The following is a 22,976-nucleotide window of genomic DNA, read 5'->3' on the forward strand; positions in this document are numbered from 1 at the left end:
TCTTAAAGCAGGCAAGAGAGGCCCAGTGGCAGAAATGTTTTCCATCCTGGCACAGGCCATGATCAGCTCTGGCTCTGCTCCTGCCCTCTGAGGAGGGAGCACGTGTGGCCACTGGGCCATGGAGGGGGAGCAGTGACAGCCTGGCACTGCTGGGACAGCAGAGACCTTCTCCAAACACTGCCTCACCACACTGTGACATTAAAAACCCTGGCATCACTGTGAAACTGCTGGGTGGCAGGGAAAGGCTCCAAGTTGATTTCAGTTCCCTTTGTAGATCCCCAAGTCCTTTCAACGCCGTGTGTGACAGATGCTGCCTCTTCCCTGCCAGGGGCTCCTCGTTTCAGCTTTTGTCATTAGAGTTTAGGAAAACAGTCCCAAGCAGCAACAAAAACAGTCCCAAGGAACAACTGTAATTTAACACTACATTTTTCAACATTTTGCTAATGAGCATGAAATTCATGGAAGCCTTAACAGTGAAGCTGGAAGTAAAATGACTCTGATGGATTCATGTTGCCTTCCCTGCTTCCACCAGCCCCCATTTCAGTGCTCCCCACTTTGCTGGGGTAGGAAGGGACCTGATTTGGGAGCAGCTGGACTGTGTGAAACCCAATACTGTCAATGACCCATAAACCTCAGGAAAACAACATGCCAGGTTTGTTTAACAGGAAACAATTGCAGAGAGGAGCTGAAGGATGAACTTGGAAACAAAAGCCCATCAGATAACAGGATGCGTATTTTTAAACCTTTGTAGTTGAATAATGTCATTTGAACAAGCCATCCCTGTTACTTCCAAATTTGTCATCTCTGTAAAACAAGCTGCACAAGCTTCTGAAAGTACATACAAGAAGCAGTGAGACTGCATCCAGTTCAGATTTTGCTGCACTTTGATACTTTTTTTTTTAATTCTTCTGCACAAATGGAATGCTGAGATGTAAAATGGGCATTGTTGAAGATTATTAAATAGTGAAATATTAAACAGTGATAAATGCAGGTGCATCACATCTTGAAGAGTTCAGGGAAATACTGCTTTTTTTTTAGTTCAACCAATTTCTAAATATACTTGTAACCCCTAATTCTTGCTGTGTTGTCCCATATATATCCTTGTTGTGTGCTAAGGCACTTCTGGTTTTGCAAATCTTTGCCCTCAAATGGTAATTTCTGCCTTCCAAAAATTCATTTCTATATACAGCACCTAAGTGGGACCTTCCAACAATCTATATTTCTTCACTGGCCCAATTTTATGGGTTAGAAAAGTCAAGGGACTACGGTCAAGTGATCTGCCTAAAGTCATACAGGAAGCCTCCAGTTTCCTCAAACCATGCACTATCTTCAACTTCTGCAAACTCATTTCCTTTACAGTCCTCTTAAACAGCAAATGTCCTTTACCTTCACCTCCTCCCCTCCAAAACCCCAGCAAAAATAACTCCAAGCTCAACTATTCCTTGATAAGGTTTCAAGATACAAGTTCTAATTTAAATAAATTTCTTTGAACAAATTAAATAATTGGTATGGCAAACTACCACTCTTAGTCACAGGCATTTCAGCAGCACACAGATGAATTTAGAGTAATTCATACAATATTGCTTTTTCCCCCACTCAAACTGAATGTCCAAACTAATGGCCCCAATCAGACTGTTTAAAAAAAATCAGAATATGAGCGAGATATTCAATTAATAAATCACACCTCAAGTGTGTCAGTGAGACATTAGCAGCAGTGTTGGTGGCTCACATGCCATGATTTCCTCCAGACTTTTCACCCATTTCCACAGAATTCTAAAAACACATTAGAAGCACAGTAAATTGAAAAGTTTGGGGTTATTAGTGTTCATTAAGTCAACCTCCCCTAAATCACCTTGAAGTCTGTATTTTGCAGTCTTTGGCTGGCAAACACTGTGCCAACTTTAAGATTTCCCTGAGCAATATTTTATTGAACTATTAAACCAACTAAATGGCTTAAAACACAGCAGCATTGCTAAGCTCAAACCATACATGTCCACAACTGTCCTTTTTCCCTGTGCCAAAGCCCATTGTGTCCCAGGGTGCTCTGAACAATCCACAATGGCCATGTTTTCACTGGACAACTCCATCCATTCCAGCTCATAGGATTAACACAATAATCCAGGTTTTAGGTGATCTCAGGAGAGTTCACAGATGAGTTTGGAAAAGATCTCCAAGTTTGAGCTCAACTCATGACCAACCATCATCATTTCAACCAGACCCAAGTGCCATATGCAGTCTCTCCTTGAACACTTCCAAGGATGGTGACTCCACCACCTTCCTGGACAGCCCAATCCAACCCCTTCCATGAAGAAATTCTTCCTGGAATTGCAAAATTCAGTTATTAAGACTTGAGATACTTTTATCAGAGTATTAAGTCGCTCATGTGAGGTCTGTGGTTTAACTCAACTTTTTAAAAGCTTTTGTTGCATTCAACAACCTCGCAGCTCGAGGAATGAGCTTTTCCCTTTGCAAATGCAGCCATGGGGATTGGTGTGCTCTCCTCATTAGGATGCTGCCTGTGTCTGGAACAGCTGGGGAGCAACCCTGGCTGCTGTGCAATCAAAGACAAACCTCTCATTGACTTTTGTTGGGCTCAGATTTCAGCCGTGTTGATCAGAACCCCGGGAGCAGCGAGCGAGGGTCCCACAATGCAGAGCCTGTTCCTGCCAGCACTGCCACAATTAGGAGCAGCAGGATATTTTTGCAAAACTTCCTTGGTATGCACGAGGGTTTACACAGCCCCAGAGCTCACCCAGCAGACAACAACAGCTTGTTAGAAGATGCATCTTATCCTTTTTTTTTTCCCCCCCTGACCTTTTGAGAGAAGCAGGAGAAAAGATGTTGCTAAAAGCATCTAATGAAGGACAACACATTCCAGTGCTTTTGCTGAAGAGTTCCTGGGCAATTTTAAATTAAATAATTGCCTGAAACATGTAAATTCCCAGCATGACAACAGGGCTCCTTAGGCTCTGTCTAAACTGATCCTGTGAAACATTTTTCAAAAGGCTGTAATAACACAGCCTTGTTTTTCTTAAACAAACAGGAGTTGATTACATGGTTAAACTAAAGACTTGTAGATCTATAGAGTGTTTGTATTAGAAATAATTATAAAAACATCTTAATTTATATGCTTAGCATATGGTTCATTTGACAACATCCTTTTCAAGAATTCTCAAAAATATATCTAAGGCAAGGGTGCTTTATTCTCTTTTCTATTTACATGTGAGATAATAAAGCAGACTGACAAAATAGTTACCCTTGGCTTCTGTAACAAGTACTCCCAGCTCACACTGATAATAAATAAAAATACAGTACTCCATCCTCCAATTCAAACTCTTATCTCCATTTTTGTTACAAGTGATTTCTAAAATAATGGCTAGTGATTAAAGCACACCAGAGACGGAAATAAGAGAACACTATTTTTTCCTCAATTTTTTCAGCAACACTTGCAAAAATCTTTGTCAAATGTTCTTCTTTTTCTGGCTGCAAAGACAGGAAACAGTTTCCTCCAAAGAAATTTTTGTTTCCAAAAACAGCAACATGTTCTTGAGGTCTTATGTCTCTTAGTTGTAGTAAGAGGAGCATAAGACAGTCCTGTGAATGTTGACATGAAATTCATGACTATTTTAACACATATTTATCAGCTACTTGATATTGGGGCATAACCCTGTTCTCCTTTGCAATATCCATAGGAACATTATTCTTAACATGTACTCATCAACTTGGTCGAGCCTGGGACAAGTTATACAAATATCTGTACTTAATCTGATGGAAGTATCTGCTCCTGGAGTGGTGCATTCCAAAGAAATTCCATTTAATAAGCACTATGGACCAAAGCTTCCCAGGCTTCAAATTCCAGATCAGCTGCACATGACAACCTGAAGTAGCTGCCGCTGCTGTACCTGAGCTGTAACAGCAGAATGATGGATGGGGTTTGGAGCAACCTGGGCCAGTGGAAGGTGTCCCTGCCTTGGGCAGGGAGTTGGAATGGGATCATCTTTAAGGTCCCTTCCAAACCAAACCATTCTGTGACTCCCTGGTGATTGGCACAAACCTAAGAGACACTGTGGCAGTAATATTCATGGTAACTTGTCATTTTCATGCTACATATGACAGATAAAGTCCTTATACTGGAAATTGGAACTCAGAACTTCTTCTCAGGCACAGAGGCAATCCTGCAGCTTCCAGTACAGCTCCATGGCAGCAGAGCTAAGGATGATCCTCAGGAGCACTCTGCTGCTCTGGCCAGCTCCTGGAGAGGTCCTGCTGAACCACCTGCCCTCAGGGCAGCAAGGCCAGCAGGCCCTGGAACCAGTGAGCACACAGGTGTGACAGGCTGTTTGGAGATCATGTGCCCTCCTCCAACCCAGCCCTAGGGTTGGTGCAGTTCTTATCCTTAAAAGCTCACCAGTGCCCAAGTGGTCCACAAAAGTAAACCTAGGGCTTTTCAAATGGAGATTCATCATTACTACTAAAACTATGGTGTGAAAAGTTGTTTGTGCTTTTATATCCTTCAATGAAATTAGAGGAACATGCTGCTCTAGCTTCCACCTCTTCTCATTCCCAGCATTGTCACCAAGTTCTCCTTCCAGTGATCCACAGTTAAAATATGTCATTTCAAATGGTCTGTGACATTGCTGTGGAAGATTTGCACTACAAAAACTAGAAAATGTACAAGCTAATGCCTCAATATGCAAGGAAATACTCTTAGTGTTTCCATAGACCCCATGCACACATTCACCTACACAGAAGTACCAAGACTTGTAACAGAAATATAAAATATTAAATGTCAGCAAAAAAGCCAGCTGAATGTGCCCACATGTACCACAGGCTTGGATGAACACCACTCTCCACAATTAACATATGCACTACTCATCTGGCTTTATTGTTGCTCTTTCTTTTCAGGCCAATCTCTGTGGCTGTACAGGCAGAACACAAAGGGAAAATGCATCCATGGCCAATGCTCAACCCCCTCAGCCTCAGGCACCTCTCAGTCATGCACTGAGCAGGAAATGTTACTGCTCATAGGAGGCATCTCTCATCTTGTCCCTCCTAAAGGCTCTTGCTGTGCAGACCAGTATTCAGACTAATTCACAGAAAATGGAACTACATTTGTTAGTAAACAGATTTTGTTTTCCCAATCTGATTCCTTCATGTGGTAAACAGAAGCCAATTTATTTATTTGGGCTATCATTTCATAGTTCAGTGTACCCATTCAAAACTGGGAAGAGCAGGATATGAACTTCAGTGGTCTCACCTTTGAATCCTGCTAAATCCAAAGGTCACATTATACCTTTCAGCTGGTGGGATATTACCATTACTTTCCCACACAGAAGTGTTTTGGAAACTTCCATAATAAGCACTTGCTTTTCCCCCCTCACTGAACAGCCCTTCACAGCACAATTCCATGATAACACACCAATATTTAACACAGCTTCATTGTATTTACTATCCATAATTTGGTGAAAACCAACAAACGCTCCATAAAAACACAATTTATTATGAACTTTCCTAAATAATTTCTGCATTCTTAAATTTTTTTAATAATTACCACTTAACACTCTACTGATACAATTTAACTTAACGAAATACAGCTGAAATACCTCACAAGAAAGAGGATGAATATTTAGAGTTGGACTGCTGTGCAGTGTATTTATCAAGCACAACAAATTCCCACAAATATCTTTATATTTAGATTAAAATTAAGACCTTCATTCACAGGGCAATGAGCTGGAAGTGAGTTGGTTGCAAAACAAGAGTTGGGGAAAGCTTGGTTTGAATTGCATCAATGTGAAGTTTGGCAAATCACTTCCTTTCACTGTCACTCTTTTCCTTTCCCCACCCCTCACTTGGCCATTGGTTTGTGACTTCTGGAAGGCAGCAAAGTCTCTTTGTGCCCCTGCAGCACAGTGCACAGCTGTGCTCCAAACACACACAGACCTTGAGGCACATCCCAAATGCAACATGGAAAAATCCATTGTGCCCCTGACAGGGCTGTGTGCTGCCACCCTGCCTCATGCCTGCTCCATGCTGGAGAAATCCTCTGGAAAACCACAGGACTCTTTGCAGAACAGGGCACTATTCAGAATGAGTGAACGTGACAGAATTCCTCCAATTATTTACTTTTCATCAACACCTGAGAACCTACAAGAAACAGAAAGTCCTCTGAGAGGCACCCCCTGGATGAATGCACACAAGGAGGGTCCACCAGAAAGAACCAGACCTGTTTTGCCCCCATGGTACCCATAAGGATTCATTCATTCCCTGTTCCCCTTCTATCCCCACACAAAATGGAATGTATTGACATCAGGTAAATTCTCTCCCAACCACAGAATCCCAGTGCTGCACCAGTTCAGTCTGCAGCAAAGCCCTTGGCTTCTACCTGACTTTTATGCTTGATTGTACGGAGCCAGATCAGCCCCAAGGGGAGGTGGAGGTAGAGGTGAGAGCAGCAGCAGTAATCAGAGGGATAGTTCATGACTCCCAAACACATTTTTAGCAAAGCTGCCATGAGCAGTGGCTACACAGAGCAGCTGCTGCCAGAGGAGGCTGTAAGTCAGACCTAGTTTGTGACCAGAGATCTAAATCAGAATGGCCCCAGGAAATAATTCTTGAATTTCTATCCAAATCACAGAATTGGATGGGTTCCTCAGCCATAGTTGGATGTATAAATCAATCATGTGCTGTGAAGTGTTAAGGGAAAAAAATAAGCAAAAACCAAAAATTCTCAATGGTTGGCTCAGTACATTTCTATTGTATTGCACTAAATCTTACCTATTTCCAACCTAGAAGTGCATTACATGTCAGTGCTTGTGAAGTAAAGTCCAAACACTCATCTTGACATGACAGGATCACCACCTTCTCTTTTGTCAAAGATGGACAAGATTAAGAGCCAATTTTGTAATACTGCAGGTCACAATCACAAGGTTGGATGAGACCTTCAACATCATCAAGGTCAAACTTGACACATTTGAGAGCCACCCCAAAGTAAGGCTTTGGTGACATTGGGGTGACATGAAGCATGACTGCAGAAGCAAGTTCTTTCCCTGAACCACCCAGAGGTGATTCCCACCTCATTTGTGTGACTTGATGACATCTTCCAAGAGCAATTCAGTCATGGACATCTGACCTCAACAACCTCAAGGGGAATATGGATGGGACATGCACTTCACACAACACAGAACTGAAATTTGAGCTTGTAGCCAGCTAACAAGCACCCTGAGGATGAGAATTTCTCCTGAGAGAGCATGGGCACAGTAAGATCAAGAGAGTACAAGAAGAAGTTCAAGTGAGGAACTGCACTATAGTTTCACTTCACTGGGCAGCTGGGAAGAACTGAAACAACACAAGGAGTTCTCCCTCTCACTGTGTGAAAAGCAGGCAGGGTGTGTACATGACTTACTGACTGTGAGGGCAAAACCACTCATTTGACAACATTGGGAGCAATCTTATGGAAGAGGAATGTGTAAAATGATAAAGTCATTGATGTACCTTTGCTCCTAAAAATATTTAAGTTTCACACAAGGAGCCTTTGCCTGATTTTTTGCAACTACTTTCTAAAGGTCAAAAGCCATCATGCAACAAAGCACAGGATCTGAAAAAATGTAAAGGTAACCCAGAACTCTCCCAAGTTCTAAATCAGATGAGAGGAAAAAGGAGGTACCTCTCTTTTGAACAACAGCACCAAAGCACTGACCTTGCACATCATCCCACTTGTCCAACGTGCACAATTGTCCTGTCTTGGTTTTGATCAGTTGCTTCTTTCCTTATTTTCACCACTAGCAACCATCTTTTATAGAAAAAACATGACATAGGCAGCCTTCAAGAACACCTTTCAGAGAGCCAAACAAACCCAATATATGTCCAATTTGCATGCCAGATGAATTTTACCCAGCATAAAGCCAATGTAAGGCACAATACAGTATCAGTTCTGCACCACTTGCAGGCCAAGGAAAAGCCAAGAAATGATTTATTACTGCGTGACCCCAATCATCTGCTGGTGTAATTCCACTGGAATCAATAGAGCTAAATGAGCATAAAAACAGAGCAGAGCAGGCAGGCATCAGCCCCCACGTGTTCAAAGATGACCAGTCACACTCAGTGCTCACAACTCCAGCAAACACTCCTGTGCATCAAAGGGGTTTCCTTTGGAAACAGAAGCTGTATTTAGAAATAGTTGAAACAGTTCTTCCCTGTGAGAGTGCTGAGGCCCCAGAGAAGCTGGGGCTGCCCCATCTCTGGAAGTGTTCAATGCCAGGCTGGTCAGGCCTGGCACAGGCTGGTCCAGTTATCCCTGCCCATGGCAGGAGGAGAATGGGATGAGCTCTAAGGACCCTTCCAACCCCATTCTGATTTGTCTGACCACTTTCTGCTGGACTTGAGTTCATCTTTCACACATTTATAGTTATGACACCTCTGTGTGTATCATTTCCATCTTCCAGGTGGGAAAGTAAAACCAAAAGAGCAGAAGTGCTTATCTACCACAGCCATGCTGAAATCACTGGAAATTTTACCCTTTTACAGGTATTTGGACACCTGAATGACTTAATTCAAGACTCAGTGGAGAAGAATGTGGGTCTCCCAACTCCTACACATGGACCCAACCCCAGGAGTGGCTTATCCAAATGATTCTTTGGACCTGGAGCACAGCAGCTGATGGCAGAACAAACAGTGAGCATGAGAACTCTGCCAACAAAATTTCTGGAAATACCAAGTCATTCATTAATTGATATCATAAAAGGTTTTGCCTATGCTGCAGCTCTCTGTAATATTTACACAACATCCACCCTTCCCTCCTGCAGATCTCAGCAGGATCAATGCTGTTACAGGATGAAGTGAGAGGCTGTGCATGAAAAATGCCTGAGGGTGGGAACAGTTTCCTTTTCAACACCGTTTTCTCATGAATGAGAAATCTACAGGAACCAGACAAGGATTCCTAATTCCTTTAAGATTGATTTATGTTGCAAGAACAAAACAACTGTGACTGACAACTGTTTTCTGTTAAAGGCCAGTAATTATCAGCAACAGCAGGTAAATACACTCACTTGCTTTTTGCTGTTCCCCTGTTCTTATCACTAGGCCAATATTACACTCATTTTCCTGTCATTCACCCCTTACTTACATGAGCCATACTTACTAGAAAAGTTTACAAACAAAACAAAAAGGCAATAGTTACTGCTCAAATTCTTTACAAGAAATATTGCAAGCCCTCTTCCATGGTACTTAAAACATCTAGATAGTCCAATCAACTTATATACCCATGTAATTGAAAAAACAGGCAAAAAACAAGAGCTGACAGAAAAATGCCACACTAGAATGCTACTTTTTTTTTTCTTTTTTTCTCCTTTTTGCACAGATCCACGCTGGATACAAGGTCACAGAGGGGCTGAGAAAACATTCCCATCACAGTTGTATGTAAAACATCTTTCCATGCTGAAGATTACACACCATTCTGCAGATTAAAGGTATGTCAATATATTCTTTTCCTCTGCTGACAGAATTATCATTCTAATGCTATACTTAGAAAAAGGTGGTGATTTCCAGGGCTCTGCTCCCACACAGCACCTCAACACATGCTTAGTGTTTAGTGGGACTATTTATAAATGCATAAGTTCTGCAGGAGTATTTTTGCACTTTCCAAAATAGACCAACAGCTTGGAAATGAAATATAATGCTCTGATGCTCCCTTTGCACTTTGCTTAGTCATTTTATACCTGTTCTGTGAGTATTTGTAGTGCTTAGAATCCTTCTTCTGTGCTCACACATCCAGGAGATAAAAGGGTTCAAGGCAAGGAAGGAAATTACATCTCAACTATCCATTTTACAGAGCTGGTGATGTGCAAATTAATCAGCTTTGATCATTCCTGCAGCAGGCACACAGGTCCCTAACATACCAGCTGCAATAGAGCACTAACATAAAGCTATTAATTCTACCAGTCTTGAAGGACAACAGGTTGAAAAACCACATTCCACACCTTCACCAAACAAGATAAATCACCTATTTCTTATCAAAATAATTTTTAAAGAGTCCCCTTGGCCAGATCTGGCTGAGAAGCACAAAAAATGTGAATCAAAATCCAAATAATTCCCTCAATCAGCCTCAGCACTGCAGTTCCTCTATTTCAGGCTTTACACAGTGCTGCTGGACTCTTCCCCAAGCAAGCTTTTGGCTAGCAGAGCCTTAAGCACAGATGGGTCTCTGACCTTATTTAGGAGGGATTCTCCTGCAGGCATTCCTGTCTGATTTTATAACATTTGATTCAAATGGTTCAGCGACTTGGCCAGGGCACATAACCCACTTCTTTAATGCTTGGTTCATTAGCACAGCTCATGTTTATTAACTACAAATAAATCTCACTTAACATTGAACTCCACTACCACTAATTAGCTGTCTTAAATAGCAATTCCTTGTGAATAATAAATAAAGAAGGATGAGTTACCGATTTCCTCTCCTGTTTCAGCTCCTGCACGTAGCGCGTTAACTCCGCAGTGATCAGAGAGGTCATGTTCTCTGAGATCACCTCATGCTGGCCAGCATAGTCATTCATCTCATTTAAAGTGGCTAGGAAGGCTCTAGTTGATGTGTACCTGCAAAGGACAGAAATGCATTTTTAGTCTCTTTATTTCCTGACAGACACCCTGCAAAGGGAGATGGGATCCTCCTTAAGTACTTAGCATTGCAATGAATTAGCACAGATTCACTGGAAGGAATTTCTCCAAAGGAAGCCTGTCCCGCACACTGACAGTTGTCTGATAAGTCTATCTCAATTTAGACAGTTTGACACTGGCTCTTAAAATATCACCACTTGAGAGTGCCAGGTTCTTTATCAGCACAGCTCTGGGGCTTCAGTTTTCTAATCTCTACTCACCAAACATTTCTAGTTGTACTCTCTCAATTCCTACAATTCAGTGCACAGAGTCATCAGTATATCCTACCTGGAAAAATCCTGTCTAAGCAAGCAAAATTTTGGCCAGCATAGCCTAGAAAAGAAAGTTTTTCATAGTGTAAATTTGATTTAAATCAGATATAGTTTATAAAGTTTTCAAATAAATAGAGTTTACTAACCAGCTGTTCATTGTCAACCCATATTTTTTTGGTACCTTCCATCACAAGGTTTATTTTTTCACATCAAATAATCTCCCATAGAGCATTCCATGTATTATTGAAAGGAAGAAACATCTGTGCACACAAATTTTGAAGCAGCAGATTATGTCACTGGTATATTCAGCCCAGTGCCAAAAGAGCTGCATTTAAATACCCCAGCTGGCTGTGCTGGGCAGCTGGAAGTCAGCAGCAAGACACTACTACATACCAGAAAAACTATTGTTGTTATTATTATTATTATTCTAATTCTAAAATAGTAGTGGCCTGCACTGGTAACATAATTTAAATGTGAAAAATCAAAGCAAAGATGGAGATATTTAGAGGAAATAGAATAGAGTGGTAGAAGTAGGGATGAAAAAAGTATCAGATGAAAATAAAAACAGAAGACACTAAAAACAGGACTAAAAGGGACTAAAAACGTTACAAGCAGAAATATTCACAGTCAAGATGTGAAATGAGAGAAATCCCAGTTGAAAAAAAATCCCAAGATATAAAAGGCACAGAACTAGAGACTGACAATGAGCTTGAAAAAGCTGATTTTCAGCCAGGTTGTCTCCAAGCAGCATCTGAGGCACCCAAAGGTCACATGACAAATCCCCAGACATTGTTTTGAGACATGAAGTAACCACACTGAGGTGAAGACTGTATTTATAAAGGGCAAAGGATGCTCAGGATCTTATGTGCCACATCACATAGAATCTTTCAACTCCAATATCCTTTTTCAGCAATGAAGGATGTGCCAAAACCCATTGTAGTAAATTCAAAATACCCATTTATGGTAGAGCTATCCAAAGGCAGATTTATTGATTTATTCCTAATCTTGGGTACAGACCAAAACAGCCACTGTGCTGGTAACATAATCTTCCTTGTGTAAATATCAATATCTCAGGAAACAATGGCATAAATAACTGATTCCCAAACAATGTTCCTAAACATAAATTAAAAAGCAAGCAAAAAGCTTGTTATCTCTGTTACACAAGCCACTGGAGTAGCTGTAGAGAGCAGCTTGGAGGGCTGACCCAAAAAATCTGTATTAATATCATCATCCAATTGGAGCCATATCCAAACTCTTTTGAAACATGTCAAATTTCAAGGTCAAGGGTTTGAGGCTGCTGCTGGGCTCTCCAGAGGCAGAGCAGCCTCCTGGAGCACCAGGCTGAGGGTCAGCCCCTGCCATGCCTTCCTTCAGAGCTGCATTACAAAACCCTGACGCTGAGAAACTCAGGGGTCACAGTGCTCTAAGGGGAAAGGTTCTCACTCTTATTTAGAGCCTGCTGGGAAGCTCATCTTCTAGAAAATTCTCCTTTATTCTCCCCAAGGGCAGGAGTGTTCTTAGGGACCTGTGGTGTCTCATCTCCTGGACTTTGTTGCTCTGCCTGTGAGCACAGCATCAATCCCCTGCCATGGGGACAGGTCTGAGCAGGGGAATCACAAGCAGACAGGTGAGGCTGTGCCACATCCCTCAACAGCAGCAAGCCCCAGGACACTGGGAGTACAACCCTGATCCTCCACCCTGCTCTCCAGAAGCCACTGTGGTGTTAGAACATTACTCCTTTTGTAAGTTACTAATCTGTGTTGTCAGCCTGTTTGAGTCATTTAATACTTACACAGAGTGCTTGAGTTTCATGCTAAATTTAACAACTGCTTCTGCTACTGCTGAAAGCAGATATGAATTTGGTTGTTCACTTCAGAGAACCAGGATCAGTCTGGCTTGAAGGTTTTAAGGCACATTAAAAAACAAATGAAACCAAAACCCCAACCCAGGCATCCAGAAACTGCAACATAAGGGAACTGAGTAGTTACAGGGCAAATCCACTCCTTAGTATCTACCCCACAAGCCTGTTTCTGCATCTGTGGTGTCTGTTTTCTTACCCTTGACATTAAAACCTTGGGTTTACAAGCCAAATCCTAGGTGATGACCCAAACTTTGCCATTCCTTCATCAATGTGTGCTCACCCAGCAGGGGATCATGAACATACCTGTATTCTTCCTCCTCTTTGGAGTTCTTCTTGGGTTGGTATTTCTTTGAAAGATTCCTAAAATTAAAAATAAAGAGACATAAAATAAAATTTTAAAATATCCTTTGAAGCTTACTGATGATCTGTAGGTGCACACACATTCTGTGAGGCTGTAGTTTTTATCTGCAGTGAGCAGACACCTCTCCTGAAGCATGACTATCATCAGGCTTTGATTGTGCTGTAGTGACACTCAGAATGGGCTGCACACTGCTTCAGTCTCTATCTACAACAAAGCAGCAGATTCTGAGCCCAAGATGTTGCTAAATTAAGGTCATGAAGTTGATACAGCTGGGTTCTGGTTCTGCTGATGCACTGATCTCCTTCACCTGATCTAGGGGAGAGGTTCTTTTAGAGCAGGAGTCAGCGCAGGAAAGGGAGATCTGAAGCAGCAGATGACACTCTTGGCCAGGCAGGTTTGCCTGCATTTAGCAGGATGATTAGAAGGCAAAAAAAACCCTTCACAAAGCTGTGGGAAGCTGAACTGAGATAGCAAAAGGGGGTTCATTTTGTGATTATCAACTAATGCTGGGGGAAGTGTGACATTTGATTATCCTAATTAGCACAGATGATTGTATCTCATTATCCCCCAGCCAACTACTGATTTAATTTTAAAACACCAATATGCTCTTGGAGTGATTGTATCTTAAATAAGAAACCTGAAGCTTGCTGTGAGCACATCTGACAGTGATTGGATGGTTTTCATTGCCCCACAAGCCTCTCATCAGCAGCAAACCCAGGGATTTGAGAAGGTGTGCTGCCCACCTGGCCCTGAGTGCACCTTGCTGGTGTCAGGACCAGGATGCACATTGCACTGCAGCACAGCATAGAGCTGAGCAATTTTAAGGATGTTTCAGTGCTCCTCTGTCCTAAACTGAGCCCCATTACTCTGTTCTCTCTGGCAGCCTCTCACCCTGCTGGGAAAGGGAAGCCATTTGGTTTAGTTTTACAAGGTTGTTTCAGTGATGAAGAGCAGCACACAGGGAGTATTGATGGAATCATTGTCCGAAGGAGGACTGAGTTTTATCAACTTATCCATGCCAAACTCTTTGGAGAAGTCCCAGAATACATCAAGTTGTAAAGAAACTGCTTTTTCAGAGGTGTAACCCATTCCCTGCTGATGCTGGTTTTGCTGCTGACTTGGGGACAGCAGGGCCTCCCATCTCACATTTCTTATTCCTTTTGTTCTCCTTGAGGAATTAAGGAGCATCTGCCCCAGCAGAGAAGTAGCCAGAACGCTGGCAGATTTGCACAGACAAACATGTGTTCCTCAAAATTTAAGTATCTTGACTGGAAGGGATCCAAATGAGTATCTCCCTCTCAGTCTGTGCCTTCTCTCCAAGAATATGCTCTGAAAAATTAACTTCTCTAGTTCTGCAGCTTCCACCAACCACCAGAATGGGAAGGGTTCTGCAAACTGTTCTGCATGATGAAAATAAATTTTACAGCACCCCTTGTATGCCATGGGAATGCCTCCTTCCATGCACCAGCTTGAAGGGAAGGGAAAAACCACAAGAAAAAAAGCACAGAAGGCTACAGTAATAAGGCATTTTCACACAGTCAAACTCCATCTCCCTGCACTGTCAAGCTGCCCAATTAATTCTGACACACACAGCAACTGGCTTCCTGTGAATCTTTAAAGGTGCAGAAATGCTACAGAGCTGAGGGGGGGGGGGAAAATCCACAGTCTGCTTTCACAGACAAAAACCACTTACCAAGGATTAGCATCTGGGTTAAACACTTCATTATCTTCTGTGCAATTTACACAACACACAAATGGAGTCTATATATTGAAGTTCTCTAATTATTTTTTGCTGTTTTCAAAAATCAGATGTAGGTTTAACCAGGTACACACAAAAACCCCCACAAGTGCCAGTGAATCCACAAGTCCTGCCCAGCCACCAGCACTGCCCAGGAAGCAGTGACAGTGACACCTTCAGTGCCAACAATGATTACAGAGGGAGCTGACACATAACAAAAGCAGCTCTGGAAAGATTCTCTGCCACTCTGAGCACCCATCTCCATGAGTGTTTCTATTTGCCTTTCATTCTGCCTCATTTTTTCTGCCTTTCCAACTTGTTTCTCTGCTCCCATATTTCAACTTGGGTGACAAATGTGAGAGAAAGATGTCAGACATCAGGGGTTCTGATTCTCAGATTATCCTGACACCTGAAGCATTTTTTCCAACATATTTTCCTTGAGGCCATCCATCCATCATCACATTAGGCAAGGGTTCTGACACCCTTTGTGATGCTCTGAGTGCATGTGCTGCAAGGGAAGTGACAAGGACACAGCAGCTCAGCACTGGGAGCACAGCATCCAGCACATCTGTGTCCCATGGAAGTTAAAATACCTAAAAGAAGCATTCTACCATAGTTCCTACATTCCAGCCTAGCTTAATGATTCAATAAATACAATGCAAAACAATTAAGAAAATAACCAAGTCAGATCTGGACTCCCAAACCAGGCTAATTGTAAATGGGATGTAAGTCTAACCAAAAAATATTAAATATACATCTGCAGAATTATAAAGAAATGTCTTTCAATCGAAGAAAATTTAACTTCAATAGATGACCAGGCTGAGATGTAGATAGATAGAGAGGAGCAATAGCTAGTTAGGTAACCCAGGGATGGAACAGAAAGTACAAGTTGTACAGAAGGAAATAAATTTCAGCAGCTTTACTTACGCTACAAACAAAATTGAGTTACATCCACAGGAGTACCTGGAGTTAACCTGCCTCTTTTTAATAACATTTTCTGCATGTTATGACACGCAGTGATGTGATGCAGCCCTTTTACACCAAATTGATGTGGTACAAAAAAGGTTTGCACCAGGCTTAAGGACCCTTATTAAATAAAAGCAGATACATGATTTATTTTTCTTTTTTAATGTCCAGCACTGTTTTACCTCAACACATGACAAGTCTACATTTTTTGTTTTTTTCTTTTATACTTTTTAGGTGTCTGCAAGCAACCCTGTGTTTAAGAGCTCCTTGGGGACAGATGTATTTGTCCATAAACCATAAAAATACAGAGAGGCAGGAAACAAATAGACCATGGTTCTTGGGAAGTCTAGAACAGAAGAAGAAATAAAGCTCAGGAATTCATAGTTTCTACATAGCCACAGGTAAAACAATCTTTCACTTTTGTTTATATGTTGTTTGGGTGTTTATTTTAATAATTAAGCTCTTTATACCTGGAATTTGTCATCCTGAATACCCCAGTGAGTCTAGTGCAGGATTGTTCCTAAGAGAGGCCAGCTCACCCAGATACTCTGCTGGGCTTTCCCAGTCCAGTCACACTCTCTTTGTTCCAGCTCATTTTGCCTCTGTAATTCACCCTCTGCTCCTCTCCATAGGATGTGAGCAATTTGTTCCTGCACGAGTCATTTTCTATTTCCTGCTTGTCTGCAGCAGAAACCCTGGGGAACCCTCCTGGCATTCCCCTGGGAGAGCACACAACCATCAAGGCAGGATTTATCTACAACCAGCTCCTCATGAATCACAGGCCATTGTGCATCTCCACTCCACTTGAACACAAGCAAATTCTGGGTGAGTTTTTTTTTTTTTTAATAGAAACTCTGTTAAATACACAGATCAACTGAAACCTCAGATCCCATAACTTTAAAAGCCAATAATAATGGAAAGAGTTCTCAAGATTTATTATCACCATGCAAATAAAAGGTGAGTTAACTGGAGGGGTTAGGAATAATTAATCCTGCTCTCCCCCTCCCAGTTAATACCAGCACTGGTCACCAGTGGCTGCCAACAATGTTCAGCAGGACTCCCCTGTGTGCTTTACTCCCTTCTCACCCGTGATCAATTCTCAGTTTTTTCTACCTCACTGGGAAAAGCAAGGTGATGTCTGCTCCTGTGGGAGGGTTCTTAGCACCTCTTCCCCAGGACCTGACCTCAAGGAAGAATTTTTCTGTGTCTGATTCACACATTCTCATCTCCGACTATAATCAAACCAGACATAGACATGTAGAAAGTACCCAGCAGCAATTATTTGAGATAAATTGACAAAAATCTCTGCTCTGAGAGACAGAGATCAGGAGACACCTCAAAAGATCATAAAACTGTAATTCAAATCTCAGGCTGTAACCTTCTTAACTACATAGTAAAAATTACCAAGGGCTGGGGCTGACTTTCTGACCTGTAATTCCTCCCCATGCACGTTCAACAAAGGCCTGTCTTAGTAAAAGAAAACCTAAACTTCTCCTAACAAATGATCATTATTCCATTGAATCCTTAAACCCTTCAGCATTTTTGCACAGCAGCCCCAATTTCATGGAAAACATTACAGTGCTGTCCTCGAAGCCTGAGCCATTCATCATGCATAAACTGTGAGTAAGCCCTAGTGTGCTGCTCAGCCACCTCAACAACCTCTCTTTGTGCAAAACATATGATTACTAGCAGATATAATACAACAGGATCTTAAATTAACTTTTACTTTCCAATCTCTAAATTAAAGTTATTTTCTGAAAGCCATTATTATAAACAAAATCACCACTGACACAGCAAAATTCAAGTTGATTACAGGCTCTGAAGAGATGCAACTCAAAGTCCAGAATTTTACTTATCAACTTACCTAAGCTGCTTTGCATAGCTGAGTTCAATCTCTGTCCTTTCTTTTACAAACTTGATGTACTTTTCCAGAACATCAATACCCCACTGCGTGTGTTTTTCTAAGTTGTCAAACTGGTCCTGTAATGAATAAAAATTAAAAAAAAAAAGTTTAGTCTCATTGAACACAGAGACAACTTAAATTTAATTTACAAAGGCAGTATCACCATACAGAAAGTGTTGATAATATTTTCCATTACCAGTTAGATACTTTTATAGTGAGACAGGTTTTTAACAACAGAAATCTGTATTTTAACATGAGCCCAATTCAGTAACACTCTTCATTACTCATTGCTGAATCAGTTTCATTCCAGAAATACTGGCAATTCTATTAAATACCATCTTCTAATATAAATATATAAATGTAGGATAATAAATAGAAACTCATGACAGTATTTTGTTTTACTCTGAAAAAGTAACAGAAGTTCCACTAATTTGGAATCTACTCCTAATTAATAATTCAGATTTTCATATGAAAATGGTAGATTTAAACTCCAGCTTTTCTAGTGCTATGCATTTAAAATGTTATTCAGAACAGTAAATCTTTTTTCAGAGCAGACTTCAATTCCTTTGTAGCCTCTTTGCTCTAAAGCAGATGACATGATGCCCCCCAAAATGACATAAGCTGTGTTTTCTGAAAGTTTTCTTGTCCACCTCCATTTAGATACAGATACTGCTTTGTTCTTCAAATATTGTTGCCCTCAAAAACGGTCACACATGTTTTCAATGAAATCAAGAACATTCCACAAGTCAGTCTGAGATTTGCAAATGCCAAGAGAAATTAAGCAACTCTAAATCCAAATTAATTATCCAAGCCAGTTTATTACTATCTGCAGATTTCAATTTTAATCACCTTATTTTTCAAAATTTGGTTACTTCAACAGCACTCAAATTCCACAATCCATTCCACACAGCTTTGCAGAAGTTACTGTTTCTACAATACTTGAAATATAATTTTTAAACTGTAATACATTGAATATTTATTCTGACAGACATACACTGTAAAATAAACAAGGGCTTTAATATCAGCCTAACTTATTTGGCATCAGGTTCCATTATGGTTTACAAAGAAAATAGAGAGTAAGTTTGTATAATCTACAAATTAGATTGACCATGTTTTCCACAAAACTACCCACAGCCTTAGATTTGGGTGGGATGCTGAGCTGCCACTACCAAAGATTCTGATACAAGTGATGCTTCTCTGCATCAAAAGATTTGGCCCTTTGACTCAGTGTGCAGAGCTATCACTGAGATACAAAAGCCAGACAAGCCCACTCCATTTAGACACAGAGCAGAAAAATAACTGAAAGCTACAACAAAGCCAGGTTTGTGAATATGGTGCTTTTATCCAAGACCACTTTCAGCACATCTGGCTGTGACAGAGTTACACTGGTGGCAGGAAGGACTCTGCCAGCCTTGAACAGTCATGGACACAGGAGCTAATAAAGAAAATAACCTGCTTAACTATAATAGGAAGGGAAGAAATAGGAACCATGTAAAGAAGACAAAATCTGCAAAACACCATCAAGAAGGGAGTTAAATCAGCAGGAAAGGCTCATGGAATGGGACACACAGGGTTTGTGTGTTGTGTGTTTGCTCTGCTTTAGCATTGGGTACTATTTCAAACCAAGTCAGCCAAACCAGACTAGGTTTCAACTTATGTCAGTTTTAGTCAATTAAAGAGGCACTGAAGGCAGAAGAACAGCAAAAGGTAATGGTACAAAGTTAGAAAAATAGTAAAGACCCTTAAGTGCTCCAGGACTAAGTGTTCCAGAAGCTACAAGAAAGTGTTTGAGAGCAACTGGAGTACAAAAATTCAAACTACACAAAATAAAATTCTTACTTCCAGCAATACAAATCACCCTTGAACCAGTGTAGCATCAGTCACTCAGAAAGAGGATGTGTGCATTCTGCAGAAAGGGAATACACAAACTAAAAATGTACACATTGGGCTATATACAAATCTCAATTTCAGGCAGTTTCATCGCTGGAGAGAAGGCAAAATCAGGGGTAGCAATGGTCCTCCTCCTGCCAGGGGGCTCAGCCCAGCCTGGAGTCTGATGTCAGCACAGAGAAGCACCTTCTGCTCTGCTTCAAATATACAACCTCTCCATCTCTGGGATTATGCAGGAATCAGGGGAGTAATGCAAACATGGCCTTTTGAAGGTTTCTGATAAAGAGGTCTTCTACCTCTCCCACACCCTACTCTTCCTTAATTTACATTATTTAACATAAACACATGCATATAAAATAAATACCCCATGGGGAAGTCCATTAGTCACAGGTTTACATGGATTCACACACTCCTGATTTAGAGAAGGGAAATCTCGGGCAGGAAAATTCACCCTGCAATCCCTGTAAGCAAATTTAACCACCCTTCTTGGTACAAATGTGATCTGATAAACCAGCTTATTATCCTATTGTGACCCCATAGAAAGAGGAAAGGTCAAGGTTTCCCAGAGGAAAGAATGCCTTTCAAGGAGATCCTGCCCTTCAAGGTAATCCAGATTTCAAGACAGAGCGGGTTCACCCTCAAAAGGCGACCCTGGTGGTGGCTTATCCAAAACTCCCACCCGCAGCCCACCCTGAATCAATTCTCAGAGCATCATTTAGATCAGAGTTTGAATAAAAACCCAGAAATGGCTCCAGAGGGACCTGCTGGACTGTTTCTAAGGCCTCACTAGGCCAAGTTGGTGAAATAAAACTCCCTGAGGAGCAGTGTAAGAGGAGCACACGGTGGTGCAGCTGTCAGACACATCAACCAGGGGAAGATGCCGAATTTCTATTTATAAAGTGAGATGAGGCACTTGCCCTGTGCCAAGCTCTAGGCAGAACCACCTCAAAAGTACAAGCACTGACCTCCACTATCAAAAGAGACAAGGGGAAGTTTAACTCTCTGCAAATTTGCTAAAGAGAAGAGTTTCTGTTCTTTTCTGGGCATGGAACAGTGCTGGCCCAAGTGCCATTTCACCAGCAGCCAACGCCCCACTGCAGTGTGTTACACTGGGGTCATGCATTCCATTGTCCCTTCCCTTTGCTGAGTGCCTTGAGGATGAAAAAAAAATCAGTAAAATTGGCAACACCATCACTGGCTGAGCATGAGATTCCAAAGGAAGGGCAGTGCAGCCAGAGGGACACCACACAGATCGTCCTCCTCGCTCCATGCATCTGGAAGGACACTGAAGGTACACAAAGGCTCTGAGTTCATCAATCAAGGGATGACAGAGGACACAAAATGTGTCCAGCATAACCTTCAATTCATGGAATCCCAAAGTCCAGGGATACATGCAATCAATGCAAAATAGGACTTCTGAAGAAGAGATTTTTGAGAGCAGGTAATAATATCATGCCTTCAAATAATCAATATTGAAAACACTTTTTGGAAATGTATTTACTTTTCCTCAAAGTTCATTACAAAAATGCATTATCAATAGGAAACTAGAGTTTAAAACCCCCATCAATTATTCTGGAGTCTAATAAGAACACCACATGTTTTCAGCACAAATTGCACCAGCCCTGGCAGAGGTGGTTTAGCAGGTGAACTGTGCCACTGCAGCTCTGCAGGTTCAGTCATCAGCTGCAGGAGGGCTCAGGTGCCCCATGAGCTGCTGTTTCAGCTTTCAGTTTCAATCCACAGACTCTCCTCTGTTCGTTTTTGCAGCATCCTCACCCTTCCAGTCAGGGAGAACATTAGGAAACAATAAACTCCACAGGGCTTTAGCATTCAAGAAAACAAGGCAAGAAATGTGATGCAATGTTCAGTAAGAATGCTCCCACATGGCCACAGTGAGGGAGAAACAAAAGGTCACACCACACCTGTTTTCTCAGAAAAAGAACCACCAAAACATTTTCTAGAAGAATTCCCTACTTTCCTCTGGCTCAGAGACTGGTTCACACCTAAGAGCATTTTTTGAGCAGAAATCCTGCACTGACTGTCAGCAGTCTGTCACAGGAGGCTCCCACCACAGCCTTCATGTTACTGTGTCCTTCCAACCTGCCAAATCTCATCTTCTCACAGTTTCAAGTGCCTGTGGTTATTGTGGTATCAGCTTACTAAAAAGAATAGACTTCTAATTGCCTGGCACAATCTGCATGTAATTAAACAACTTGTGGAACTGTAACTTAGCCCCTTCATCAGATTCCCCCTGCTTCCCAAAGCCAGCAACAGCACCCAGGTGATAGAGGAGCTGAAATAGAGGAGCTGATCCACCTGACTCAGGTGGGAAAGCAGAGCCCCTGATGCTTAAAAAAAAACTGTTCAGAGCTTAATATATTCTTGAGCATGCACACAAAAACTGAAGCTCAGGAGGGAAGTAGAACTTTAGTTATTAACTTGAACAGGAATTTGACATCCAAGTACCCAGAATGCTTTGACTATTTTAACCCTAAGGCAAAGTGTGTTTCTAAATTCATTTTCTAACTTCATTTCTGTTCCCATTAATTCTCTCCTGGTGCTTTTACCACTGCCCAAATAACCTCCCATCCATGCATTCTTTGTGAAATTCAGTTGCATGCTTGTTACCCTGACAATGCTTAAAATGGAAATAGTGCTGCCCATTTGCTTTGCTCCATTTGAATGGTTACTTTAAGCTGTCAAATCCCCTTCACTTCTCAACTGCCCTCCTGAAGTCACATTCCCCAGCTATGCAAACTATTTTGGGAAGAGGAAAGTTGGCCATTAAGGGATAAAAAAAAGGCAAAAGAAAAACCTTCTTCCCATTTCTTGGCCATATAACATGGAGTACAACCAATTATTGAGCAATAAAGTGTTATTCATGAGGTCTTTGAAGATCAGCTCAGTGAGATATTCCTTCCTCTTTCTAGAAGGCTTCCATCTATTGCAAAATAGTTCAACACATGGTGTTCAGATCCAAAGATGGACCTTCTTCACTTTCCACCAAGGGGCTTCTCCAGCCTTATTGACTGAAATAAAGGGGATGCCCTCACTTTTCTCTTGAGCTACAGCCAGACAGACTCACCCTGCCCAGCTCCAACACAGCCAGGCCAGAAGGACTGGGGTTTCTACTGGGTTTCAGCTGTGAACAAAACTTTAGATTCTAGGAGAATTTACCAATTAATTCTGCAATTTAAATCTTCCTGTCAAACCTGCCCAGAGTAGACTGAGCTGGCAGCTTTTACTGTACCAGTATCCAGGCTAAACTGTCACTGTCACCCTTTCTGCTGCTGTCAGGGGTGACAGTGCAGAACTGTGAAATTAAGAATGCTAACATG

General features: G+C 41.6%; 1 protein-coding gene across 28 annotated transcripts in view; it reads right to left on the reverse strand.

The window, feature by feature from the left end:
- Nucleotides 1-22,976, reverse strand: part of FNBP1 (formin binding protein 1) — a 94,622-nt gene that overhangs the window by 46,129 nt on the left and 25,517 nt on the right. For all 28 annotated transcript variants that reach the window (XM_066562774.1, XM_066562790.1, XM_066562798.1 and 25 more), the window contains exons 2-4: nt 17,710-17,825; nt 13,084-13,140; nt 10,440-10,587 (exon numbers count right to left, since the gene is read on the reverse strand). In XM_066562774.1, the coding sequence (XP_066418871.1) occupies nt 10,440-10,587; nt 13,084-13,140; nt 17,710-17,825 (321 nt within the window). The remainder of the gene's footprint in view (nt 1-10,439; nt 10,588-13,083; nt 13,141-17,709; nt 17,826-22,976) is intronic.

This window comes from Molothrus aeneus, chromosome 19 (assembly GCF_037042795.1).
Source record: "Molothrus aeneus isolate 106 chromosome 19, BPBGC_Maene_1.0, whole genome shotgun sequence".
Lineage (NCBI taxonomy): Eukaryota > Metazoa > Chordata > Aves > Passeriformes > Icteridae > Molothrus > Molothrus aeneus.